We start from the raw sequence: 13,016 nt of genomic DNA, 5'->3' as shown, positions 1-13,016 counted from the left end.
AATGATACTTAGCAACATAAATCAGAATAACCAAAATAGCAAAATAATTAGATACAAAACAACATAGTTGCCAACATATATTGGGACTATTTCAGTATAGCTTGCCATTTATATATAAAATATACATAAATGGCTTTTTTTTTCCCCTTTGTTAACAAGACATATTTTAAAAGGATGGTTAAGAGCATACTAGTTTACCTATTCATGTACAAACGTACACTGGGAAAGGGAGAGGTTTACGTATCATTTACCATAGCAGGATACTGTTAAAGGATAAATTCTCCCTCTAAGATGGTGGCAACTATTTTTCCCTATAGATGAAGTATTCAAGGAAAATTTAAACATCTGATTCAATGCTAGGCATTTTCTTATACACACGTCTATTGCTACAGGAATTTAAAACCCTTGGAGTTGAGTACACGCTATTCTTATTTGCAGCATAAGGCAAAACATGCTCTGACATGTACATGTCATTATGTATCCGACCATCTCTGGAACAATATGATGCTGTAGATTTTATAGAGGACCTTAAATAATTATCGTTTCTTCCTCTTGATGGCAATGAATGTTTATAAAGATCAACCGGGCTCCGCCTAAGGGATAAGTGCTGCTCATCACGATACGAGTGCAGGAAGGGGTTATCCGCGCCGTGATCAGGATACAGGGACTTGCTCCGCTTACTGTCCTCGAGAGCACGGGTTAAAAATGGGGCCTTGTTGCTCAACAGTTTGCTTGAGGGAACACTAAACATGTTTGCATATGGGCTACTTTCTAGAAACTTCTCTTTGTCTTTCAAGCTTATACTACGAGGTCTTCCCATATCCGTTTCCCCGGCCTTATCGAGGATATTATCGAACGAGTGCTGCCTGCTAATCCTCAGCTTATTTTTTTTATGATATTGCAGAGCATTATTCTGTGCCCATGAACCATGCTCATATACTTCTTCGGGAAGTGATAAGTTCGTTGTGTCCTGCAGCATTTGATCTTCATCAATGTCATAGAGGTTGCCGGTCCGCAAGCACGCGTCACATTTATAGGGAGATCTGCTCGTGTAGTGTCCCGCGTAAGAGGGCAAACTGGAAAGGCAGCTCCGACAGTGCGTGGAATTCTGCCTGTACCTATCGTTCATATCGACTAAGGAAGCATTTTTATCTTTYAAGGTGTAGTGCTTTGAATAAAGTTTGTACTGGTCATTATTTGGAAGACTGTCTTCGTTATGCAGGGGAGTCCTGTTCATGTGCTCTGCTTTCCGGTAGTTGTCATTGTGATCTTGGTAAACGTCGGGAAACTCGATGGCTTCGGGAAGGACGATGTTTTCAATGTACGGGGGTGCATCCAAGCGGAATCCTGGCTCCTTGTCACCATCAATGGTGTAGATTTTATCCCGTGGAGAGCTTTGCTTGGTTTTCAGATACGTCAGTTCCACTTCACTACAGTCCTTGGGGTATTTTGATGCCACCGTCCTTTTTTTAAAGTTGTCCTTGGTTTTGTGGTGCTTGTTGTTGTTTTCAGCTTCCATATGGCAAGTGGCTCGGCTTGATGTCTCTGACGCATCTGAATGGACAATCTCTTCGGGGAGGTATCTTTGGCTTTTCAKTGAAAGCTGCCTGTTTTCCTCTGACCCATTTTCTCTTTGGGGACCTTGGCCCTGACGTACAGATTCTTGACGTAAAGATTCAACAGATTTCCTCCAAAGCTGCCTGGGTCTGGAGTTCCCTTTTCCTTCTGCTGCTACCGCAACTTCAACTGTGTTTGGATTGGACTCATTCAGTGTGAGAGGATGCTGACCTTGGAAAACGTAGTTGTTGAGATTGTCCTTGTGTCGACTGCCAGGAAGTGTCTGCAGTTCATTCATGGTGTCACCAAAGAAGTTGTCCTTGGTTTGAAAGGACCTGTTATCTGCAAATATCAAGTTTCCTTTATCCATGACCATGTCCATAATCAAGGAACCCCTTTGAATAAAATCTGCTGTTCTTTTGGGGGAGTTGATTCTTGAAGGGTTAATATTGGTCATATTTTTTGCTGTTCGTAGTAGTTTTAGCATGTTGGTTTGGGAGTTGGTCAAAGTAAAGTCAGGAGACTTCTTTTTTTCTTCGATGTGTACTCCATGAATGCAGCTATAAATACCCTGTAGCAGGAGCAATATAAAACAAATTAAATTGCTAGTTCCAAATYTCAAATACTTTCAATCTGTTTTATTATTAGCAACAAATAAAAAATAAAGATTGCTTATCTAATGAGTGGAAAGATTAAAAGTATGTATCCGTCCTTTTCAAATGTTATTCCATATAAGTATATGGAAAAGGCCTACCATATTTCTTGGCTCTGTAGAGAGGAAGAATTCCCGGTATTTCACAGAACAGTAATGTTTTCAGTAACGGAAACACTATTAGTCTAAATGAGTGCTTAAATTACCTTTCTAAACAAGCCTGCAGTCAGGATGCTTGCTTAGAAGTTAGGGCACTGTTCACTTCCACTGAATTAAAAAAAAACCACTTCTCATCATGGCATTTTAGCGTTCTCATTTCCTGTCCTAGTGTGTGTATATATATAAAGGTTTTTATATATATATATATATGTATATATATAAAATCTCAGCTCCTTCTAAAGCCTGAAATTGAGTTCATTTAGAGCAAAAGGCTAAAGTACATCTTGTAACACCAACCTCTTTAGTCAATCCTGTGAGCTCCACTGACATTTCAGACCCTGTGAACTTGTATTTCTCAGAAACTTGCCTTTGAAATACTTTTTTTCCCATAAGTGGTTAGGAGAATTTCACATGTGAAAAGCTAAAAGTATGGAGTTCAAATGCAAAATGTGGAGGTTAGGGTATATATGCTTTTGTTGAGATTCCTGAACAGCACAGAGTATTTTTAATACAGTTGCAGTATAGTCCAAATTACTCAAGAGGGTAATTTCAGTACATTTTAAAGCAATTAGCCACTTCAGTATCATTTTCAATTCTTCTCAGCTATAGAAGTCGATTAGTTAATGCTATGCATTAAGAAAAAAAGAACTCGTTTGTCAGAAATGTAAGARCAAGTATGAACTTCCCTGATTGTACTACAAGTATCCATTACCCAAGTACGTAACGGCACTTTGGATTTGGTAAAGTTATCATTAAAAAAGTCTTAACCTCTAATCAAACATTTAATAGACATTAACATTTATCATAAATGACACATAGATGGTGAGTTTTTTCATATAGCTGATTGAGGTTTTCTGTCAGGAAAAGCTTATGTCAAAAATATTCCAGTACTTTTTTTATCACTTAAAATCTACTTGTTTAAGAAATAGGCAAAACAGAGATAATGGTGGTCATCAATTCAATGCTTTTTTTTTTTTAAATGGTTTACCTATATTTAATCCATTTCCCATGTCTGAGCAACTTTAACACTCCTTTATCAAAAATATCCCCTAAACATATTACATTTCAGTATTTCATTTCTAATTATCCTGTTCCCTTCTAATTGCTATCCTAGAATGAGCTGATGGAGAAAGGAGCGCCCATGGAACACACGCATGTCCTAGACCCCTTGCTYACTTTGTCACAGTTAAAAATCCTCATTATAAACATCTAACGCTGGGACAGGAGGAAGACACAAGGCTTTGGGGAGGCGGTAGCTACATTTTGTGTTGCCTGAAGAGGAGGAATGARAGCAATACTAACCCTGCTGATGGAGAACAACAGCCCCGGCCTATCAGAGCAGACTCCAGTGAAGCAGAACCTAAGTTTCCAGTAGAACAAGTGCTCCCAAACGAAGGTGATTAAGCTGAGGGCCATGGCTGCTGCCAGCATGTAAAACACTCCAGCCATGTTGTCGATGTCCAGCTGGCTGCTCATGACTTCGTTCTTCTCGTTGTGGCAAATGCCAGTGAGCCACAGCGTTTCCAGCTCTTCCATTTCCCCTGGGGACAGCAAGCCATGAGGAGAGTTAGAATGAGGACATCAGTGCTCACGGGATAAGGCAAGCTATAGGAGTCCATGGCATTAGAAAGCCAATGCTGGTTTAAAAACACAGCACCTTCTAGTGTGTTGTTTGAGAAGCATTTTAGTCTTACCCACTGAGGAGCTGCAAATATAGCAGATTTTGTCTCACAGCACTCTAGTTTTGGCTGTCCTCAGATTTTAGGGCTTATGATTCAGAAGYAACTTTCTCCTGCTATCATCAATAACCACTTGCTACAGGGGGTTGAGCAAGATATGCTTCATCCTAGTGGATTCCTCCTTGATCCACACACACCCCGATGATCCATACAGCCATGGATACCCCTCAAACACGTTTTGAGGGATACCCCTCAAACGCTTTAAATCTGACATCTACACGTGGTTCTTAGGCCCCTTACACAGTCACTGGCTCAGAGCTCAGGTCTTTCCATATGCTCCCTAGAAAATCATGGTGAAATATATGAGGACATACGGCTTTGCTTCAGGGGAAGAATTCCCATGCTACAGTTCCCTAATCCCTACCAGTAGCCTCTGTAATAAGCAACACATTTTCAGTAATTATGGTCCATATATCCTTAAAGATCAGCAGAATGTGGATAGAGGATATATTGATTTTTTAACCACCTGAAAGCTGGACTAGAAAAACCGCTAAACTGCTGTGTAATAGCGGTTTGCAGGATGAAGAGCGAGGGCAGTTGGAAAGCTGCAGTGCACAGATAACCTGGCTGCATGAGCTGGAGCTGACGGGATGGGGAAATTGGTTCTCRGGGAATGCGAAGGAAATGAAGCAGAAAGGACAAATAGCAAGACACTTTGGCAAAGGGCATTTCGCAAATTTGCAAGAGAGATTATTCCTTTCTGAGATTGGTTTTGTGCTTCAAACATAAAGTGAACTTCTGGGTCTGAAAAAAAAAAAAAAGCCTTCACCAAAACTACATTGCTCAGTCTGCAAAACCCCCCAGAGCATTCCCTAGGGTTAGGTCAACCCTAACCAGTCTTAAGAGTCATGTAATCCAGGACACAGCAACACATTAATTGCAACAATATGGTTATTGCGCATTGTCACTACCAAGAGAGATTTCAGGTTCATTATTGCTTTTTCATTCTTAGAATATTTGGATTTCTTTTGTTTGGCAAGTATGCAAACAGCACGTTAAACTGTTCCCCTCATCTCTTTCATGTCTTCCCTGAGGTCTATAAATAAAATTCACAAACACTACAGAAAAGCAGGAAAAAATAAAGTCTAAAGAGAAAGCAATAWTTCTGGTATGTGCATTAGTATCCAAACTTCTGGCAATCAGCCCTCATTCCTTCCCACAGGAAAATTCACATCTCCCAAGATTGCCGAACATCAATTTGACTTGACTRCTGTGCCCTTTTGCAATTCATAACAAAATTCACGGAGGAATTTAACTCCCTTTTTTATTACTGTTTTCCATGCATTTCTTTCCCTTTGGCATGTACATCTGAAAGTAACTATTGATAATCCACTAACCTTTCCCAAAACGTCACTACAGGAACAAACTACGCYTGTTTGAGTCAAGATAAATGACAGAGCCCTTGCAAGCTGGGAAGAACAGCGCTTTTCCAGAGCTTCACAAATGCTGCTGCTGTAACATCTCTGCCCTGAGAGAAATGCAGCAACACGAGTAATATCCCACAGCAACCCAATTATATTGATTGTACAGCCCTGTGAATCATTAACGGATTGTATTTATGAAATGGCATTATCTGGCAATGAACAGATTAGGCTGGGAACTCTGGGCTCTCCATATAAATCAGCTACTCTTTTATAGCATTATGTGTATGTATGTGTATATATATTTATATATACATGTATATATTTATAAAATAGTTATTCATTTAACATAAGTAACACCTCAAAAGAGTGGATGCTACAAATCCGGCAAAATGCCAGATCTTTTTACTGCCTTTTCTGTCCRTTATTTATTTTATCCATATATACATTTAGCCCCCTGTTAAAACATGCCTTTAAAATCAAAACATCTCTGCTTTATAAAGCACGTTCGACTATAATTTCGACTTAACAAAATCCTCAGACCACAGCCATTAGCTCACAGAAACTCTACAGTTGAGTTCAATAGTCTCCATGTGCATAAATTTAATCAGCAAATGAGTTTCAAGTGTTCTGTAAGGGAGCCCTTGGAAATGTAAGGCAACAAGCTCAATGCCAGGCCCCAGTGAACCATGTGTTAACGGAGTCCAAGCCCACATCTCACAGGGGTTCTCAAGATACTTATAAATATTAATCAGACTTATTTTAGGGCTTTTTATACTTATTCCAGGCACCTATTAGCAAGAATGTCATACCACAACCAATTTCTACATCCATCCATCCATGAGGGGATGACATTAAAGATTAAATGAATGGCTCCAGATTTCAGTAAAAACATAGGCCATGGCACCAGTGCAAGACTACAAGATGAACAGTTCTGAATGCACTTGACAGAGAGAAGGTTTTATTTTCTGTTTAATGCATGCACAGTAYGTTTCATTTGCAAAACTCACAAATAACTGTGTGGTGGCCACAATAAGGTAAGGGCTTGTTTTACACCCCRCATCAACAGTATGAGCAACGGTTTTAAAGAACCGTCTTCCTGCAGGGAGCTGACTACCTTCTTCACTAAAATACAACATGGGCTTCTCACTAATCAACAGCAAAACTGWCCTCTCTCTGTGCTAATTCAGGATGATTTACAATGTTTTTAGGTTACAGGGCAAGCAGCACTTGGACATCTCTGCATCTCGACTGGGTTTGTCCCTACGTACACGGTGCTCCCGGCACCGTGCCCAGAACCAGCTTCTTGGAGCGCTCTGCCCCCAGAACCACCTTCAATTTTTCCATAAGGACTGAAATTACAGTCTAGAATTCACCATGTTCCTATTTTTCTTTTAAAAACTGAGCAATGTTTGCTGCTCTGCTTAAGCCATGCAGGATTCCCCCAGCCCTGGGTTCCYGGAGACACTGCTGGTGCCTTGCAGAGCCTCGCTGCTTCCCTTGCTAATCTGGAGGGAGCTCTCATAGAAAGCTCTTAATTCTAATCTAATTATTCTCACATGTTAAGAGAGAAGAAATCTGGTTCGCGTCTGTTCTGAATGCAAGGAGGGAGGTTCAAGGCACGATGGCAAAGGAGAGCCCCTGGTTGTGGCCRCGTCTGGCTCTGCCCAGGAGGATCCCCCGGCACGAGGCCTAGCGGAGCAGCACGGAGAGGCCCGGCTGCATCGCCGCCTGCGGCGCCACCTCGGACACCCGACACAGGCCAGTTATGAGCCCAGCCTAAAGGGGACAAGTGCCATCACACTCGCCATGGGGGCATTATTTCCCAAAGACAGGGGTTACGTGAGCGAGTTCACCCGCTTTTTCCTGTGATACGAAGTGCCCAGCTTTCAGCGTCAGGGCCGGGCTGTTTTCTGGTGGTCACTCACCCTGCATGTCAGAGGAGAAGGCAGCGCTTGCCCTCGGGAAGCCCCGTGTTCGAGGCTTTGCCTCGAGTGGAGGGGTCAGAAGCCAAGCGGGTTGAAGCAGTTTGGTTCAATAAGCTCATCAATTCTAAAGTGACCCACTTATCTGAACCATCCGGTCTGCTGCGTGTCACGCATTATATAAAAGCACAGTGACCTTTAGAAGTCGGTTTTCCCCCTAGAACCCCCAAATCAGTATCTCTTACAGTGTGAATTTTCTAAGTTAATTCCCTTGGGGGGGAAAAAAAAAAAATCCTAAAAGGAACACAGATGACTAATAGCAATAAACTTATCGTGAGCTAATGGCTCTGGTCTGTTTGACCCCATTACTGAAGGCTGAATTAAAGCAGAACTGTTAAGCACGACTTCCAATATTACAATCCCTCCCACTCCTGTTCCGCTGCACAAACACCCCCCACTTATGCACTCACACTCTCCAGTCACATTTGTTCCACCCAGTGCTTAAGGAGGACACTAAATATATAAACAGAAAATCACTGGGATTGTGGGTGTATTCTGCCTAAGCAGCACACACCGAAAATATGTCCTTATAATCACATACGTATTTCCTTCTCGGTCTTTACCAGCTAGTGTGAGTCACACTGCTACACTTTCTTATAATCTAGACAACGATTTGGAAGGCTTATGCTAAAACATGAAAAAAATGCAAAGAGCTTTCCTCTGCCAGATTTAGGGGGCAAATCTTATTTCCACAGTTACCTATTACCGCTAAGGAGTGGGAAGCAATTATCCACCCAGTAAAATAATTCTTAGTCAGTGAATTAAAGCATCCTAAAAGCACATGAAGATTAACCAGAATTGAAAGGCATTAGGAAGGGGATAACAGGCTCTCTGCGGGAACTCCAAGGCCAGTGTTCTTCCTCACATCTTTGTGTCTCTAATTGCTTTAAAGATTGTAGCTCTAAGGGTTAAGTGCTTAGCAGAGCCGCCTCTTTCCCTGCAGGGCCTTTTTCCTGCAAGGTCTTTTCCCTGGAGGGCCCTGCTCGGGCTCTGGGTACCTGGCTGATGCTCTCCCTGGCCCTGGCTCATCCGCTCCCACTCCTTTCCCTACCTTTCCTCCCCATGCAGCCCCTTCCTGTTCCCCCTTTTCACTCCTCTGYGCTGCGGGTGCCTTTTCTCCCACTATTTCTGCAGCTAAGGCAGGAGGAACACCGGGACCATGGGGAACCCCAGCCTCTCCCAGACGGAGCGGGCACAGAAAGCGGCTCCCAGCTGACGGGGAGCACGCAGCACTGCCGCTCTGAGCCAGCCCATGCTCTTTGCAGGGTTTATCGGGGGGATCGGAGCACATATCGCACGGCTCCGTGCTGACAGACGCCTGCTCGAGCGGGCAGAAGATGCCAACCCAGGCACCAGCCTGCTCCAGAGCAGCCCCATCAGTTTAGCTGCTTACGAACAACCAGCTGCTCCTGCTTCTCAATAGAGGATTAAGAAATGTTCTTCTGTTACTCAATAGAAGTATTTTCATTTCTCAAGTTAAAAGCAAAACCCTCTTGTGATCACAGCCAGTCCCACATATGCACAACAACCAGTGCGCTTCAGAGGATTACCTTGATGTGCAACTATTTTAAATAAAAGTGCAGATGCTAATTGTCAGCTGGAAGCCTGTACAGATAACGAGATGTGACGTGGAGACAGCGAGATGTGCAAGAACAGGAGTTCACTCGGGAAGAGACTTCACTCGCGCAGCCTTTACACAAGAAAGAACAACTCCTACCTCAGAGCATCCAAAAAGTTTCAGTTGTCCAAAGCAATTAAGGAAATCACTATCAAATGCAGATTCATCTCAACTTTCTAGAAACTAGGCTACACATATGAACCTGCACAGACCAAGCAGTGAACCATTTTGGGGATGATTCTCTTTGTGAGCACAAGGTAACTATTCTTCAAATTCCTGAGGAGCTCTTCTCCATCTTCCTTCCCCACCTCTCTTTTTCTCCGTGCCAGAGGAGCATTTGCATCACCCTGCAGCCAGCCTAAGCCTGGGGCTGTCCCCAACACACAACCAACTCCCACTGTACTCCRTCTAATTTTTTTCCAGCATTAACAGGACACAAATGAGAGTTAAAACAACTCACATGAGTGCAGGAGAAAAGTGCTGTGTTCTGGAAAGCCTCAAGATTTGCTCTGGCATGAACGAGTCAGTAGTACTTGAGTTTGGCTTCTATCAGTGAGGAAGAGGAAGAAGGTTCATACGCACTTGGCAGACATTTCATTCAAACTGAACTGGCTCGTATTCAAGAACAATATAGAAAAAAAACTTGATACATGCAGAGGAAATTTAAAGTTTTAAAAGACATTTCAAGAACCTATCTCAGCAAAGTGTAAATGTAAAAGAGACAAAATTGTGATTTTCATAGGCCTGATCAGACATAATTTTAAATAAATTACTTGGTTCTATCCAAACATCTAGCAAGTGTCATCCAAAAGGTTCTTTCCTTCTCTCATTAACATAACATTCATATCAAGAAATTGTGTTTGCATAATTCACTATGAAGTTTTTCCCAGATTTATGACACATTTATAATCATTCATTGAAACCATTCCATAACGAGATTAATTTTGTAGTACATATCTGGAATAATAATTCAGTACTGCTAGGTTTTACTGTTTTTATAGAGTTAGCTTTTAAAGATAATTAATTCTGCAGAGGCTGCACATGGGGGAGAAGCATTTAGACACTCACGTGCTCATGCCTACTTAGTTCAACAACCTCATTCGGAGGCCGGGGTAGCCTTCCCAGGACCTGCATCTTAAGTGTCYCCTTTCCCATATTTCCTTGGAGCCTCTCTTGATAACTTCACAGAGATGTTTAGTGATACTGCAAAGCAGTGCTGGTCTGAACACTGAGCTCATCCATGCTGAGTCACCAAAACACTTCCACAAAGCATAACGGAAAAGATCACTCCTAGAACTACTAGAATCAGATCTATGCTACAGAGATCAGGTCATGCTAGTCTCAGGAAATCACTCTTTACATTTCATCTGCCAGTTTCAGTTCACCTGCAGAAGAAATCTCAACTTTACAATGATTCTTCTGTACAATACAAGCTCTGTAGACAATTATTTGTTTTATTTTCAGCTACTAAAGATACGTTAGAAACATAWATATGCCCAGCCTATATAAATCCACAGCTCAAAGTGTATGTACATAGTATAAGATGGTCCCTCCTTCCCTCCAAGCCTTTTAGTTTTCCCCTGAAATTTGGAGACACAGTGATGCATATAGAGGCAGTCAGTACCCTTGGGATTTTGAGGATTTTTTTCCCTTGAACTGCTTCATACACTTTTATCTTCTATTTTGTTTATTTTCTTCACCTGTGATTTCATTGCTTTTCTTGTATGAGAGAGTATCAAAAGCAACAAAAGATAAGCATGAAGAAAACACAAGCTGAAAAGAATGAAAGCTTTGGTGATGCCCTGGCAGCACCTAGAGAGGAGAGGCCAGAATTGGAAAGACATCTCAGATCCTCTGCAAGGCTCTTCCAGTGCTTCCCGCTATAGTTTGGGACAAACAAGTCAGCTTCTCCAGTTCAAGTTCTCATCTATTTCAACATCTAATGTTTCTTAAYACTATGGCTAATTATTCACAAATAGAAAAACAAATATTTTAGCCAATCTAACCTGTTTAAAACAAGATTATATAACTGCCTTAAGCTTAGTTTTATGGATCACATACACCTTACTTAGAAGAAGTAAACATTGTTTCCTTCCTAAATAAGCTTCTCTAAGTCCAACAGACCAATAATGATGACACTGGTTTCTCTCCCTGTACATCCATCAGTCTGGAGGATCACGTCTCGTCCTGCCCTCTACCTACCATGCAGCCATAGATCAGCTTCTTGACCAKGCTGAAAGACTACGTCTCCTGAGTAAAAACTCCTCAGCAATTGCTCAAAAGCATCAAAAGCCTTAAAATATCTGAAACTCTAGCGTTAAGGCCAGCATAATTTCATTACATTTTGTTTTTTATATATTATATATATATATTTGCACAAATACAAATATGAAAACATTAACTATTGCTGAAAATAGATGCAAACACTTCCAAAGAGTGACATTAGAATGGAAGAGAATTTCTGTTTTAGCATCTGGAAGTGGTTTTACTCCTTTGTTTTGTCTGTTCAAAGACCTTCTAAGAGTCCRGCCATAAATGGTTCASAGCTACTAAAACTAAATTATCTGTGAAGAAARAGARAGAGAGAGAGAGGGARGGARRGRRAGRMAGAMARAAAMARASRGAGGGARGGARGGAGGRAGGGAGGGAGGAMGGRAAGGAGAGAGGAAGGAAGGACTGGCTCCTACCATCTCCAACAAACTGAAGGAGGGCTAGATCAATCTGTCTCTTCCAAGGTGATCCTTTCTGAAGTGCTATTCCATAGCCTGTGGTGGCAAAGATGTACCCACTTCCTATCGTGACAAGTTTGCAGCCTTCATCTCTCCCAGCTTTGTAATTCAGCACCGCTGCATCATAGATGAAAGCATCCAGCTTCCTGAAATAAAAGAAAACATTTTACAAACCAAATCATTAGGGACAGCAGTTGTCAGACTTCTTTTGCCCTTGATGTTAGGACCCCATTGAATATCATACGGCTTCTTTGATATCATTAATTACATATGCAACTCAACTGTATCTAAAATTAACAAGACATCTATTTTTAGTGGGAGGAAAGTAGGGCACATCAGTTTTGCACTTCTATTTTAAGAGATGTTGTTAACAAAAATACGGAACCCAAGCCACAGAATGTCTTGCCCTGTTACGTATGTATCTTTGCTCTCCAAGTGGGTAGCAAATATTTTGAGAGTCAGAATGGCATCAAAAGACTGAAGACATGACAACAGAGAATTTAGAACTGAAATAAAATGCACCACTTATCTTAAAATACTGAACGAGACTGCAAACGTGATTTAATRTTTTCTTTACACACTTTATCTTTTTGGTCTTTTCCAAAACTAAACAATGAAGGTGGAAGCAAAGCTTTTGTTAAGACAGAGGATGCTAATAACATATATTCGGTACAATTATCCAGAATTCTGTTCCTAAAAGAACAGAGAATATTTCTTTATAATTCATTATTCCAAGCATGTTATTTATGTACCTGGTGCACAGCAGGAATAAAGAGACTTGCTGTGGAAAATTTCAAGCCTTTCTTCTTATCTATCTAAACTGYACAACAAAACAGGGGAAAGCAAAAATACACTAAGGAAAGTAAAAAAGGGCAGAATCCTACAGGGAGAATTTCCAAGGATGGCTGTAAAGTTAGAAATGAGGAGAGGAAACATGAAAAGGACGAACAAGTTACACGGCAGCAGCACGTCTATGTCCAGGAAATAACACTGCTGTACCTGAAGAAATTCATATGCAATCTTCAAAGGAAAAAAGATCATATACATAATTAAATACTTAGATATGTAGGTATATATAGTTGCCTTCAACTACAGCCATGGTCTTTAATACTGCAGGATACATTTGTACCACTGTAAACCAGGATGAGCAGGACACAGGGTCAACAGGAACAACCTGTCATCGGTCCAGCCAGAGACCCCCTAAATGACGCCCCAC

At 41.4% G+C, this 13,016-nt stretch overlaps 1 protein-coding gene across 1 annotated transcript in view; it reads right to left on the bottom strand.

Annotated features, from left to right (window-relative positions):
* Nucleotides 1-245: 245 nt before the first annotated feature.
* The window catches only part of GRIN2A (glutamate ionotropic receptor NMDA type subunit 2A), a 115,750-nt gene continuing 102,979 nt past the window's right edge, over nucleotides 246-13,016 (bottom strand). The window contains exons 11-13 of the mRNA XM_026044682.1: nucleotides 11,759-11,946; nucleotides 3,671-3,909; nucleotides 246-2,128 (exon numbers count right to left, since the gene is read on the bottom strand). Of these exons, the coding sequence (XP_025900467.1) occupies nucleotides 338-2,128; nucleotides 3,671-3,909; nucleotides 11,759-11,946 (2,218 nt within the window). The 3' untranslated portion in view covers nucleotides 246-337. The remainder of the gene's footprint in view (nucleotides 2,129-3,670; nucleotides 3,910-11,758; nucleotides 11,947-13,016) is intronic.

Source organism: Nothoprocta perdicaria, unplaced genomic scaffold (assembly GCF_003342845.1).
Source record: "Nothoprocta perdicaria isolate Ctin4 unplaced genomic scaffold, notPer1 scaffold_377, whole genome shotgun sequence".
Classification (NCBI taxonomy): Eukaryota; Metazoa; Chordata; class Aves; order Tinamiformes; family Tinamidae; genus Nothoprocta; species Nothoprocta perdicaria.
This window is presented reverse-complemented; position numbering and strand designations above follow the sequence as displayed.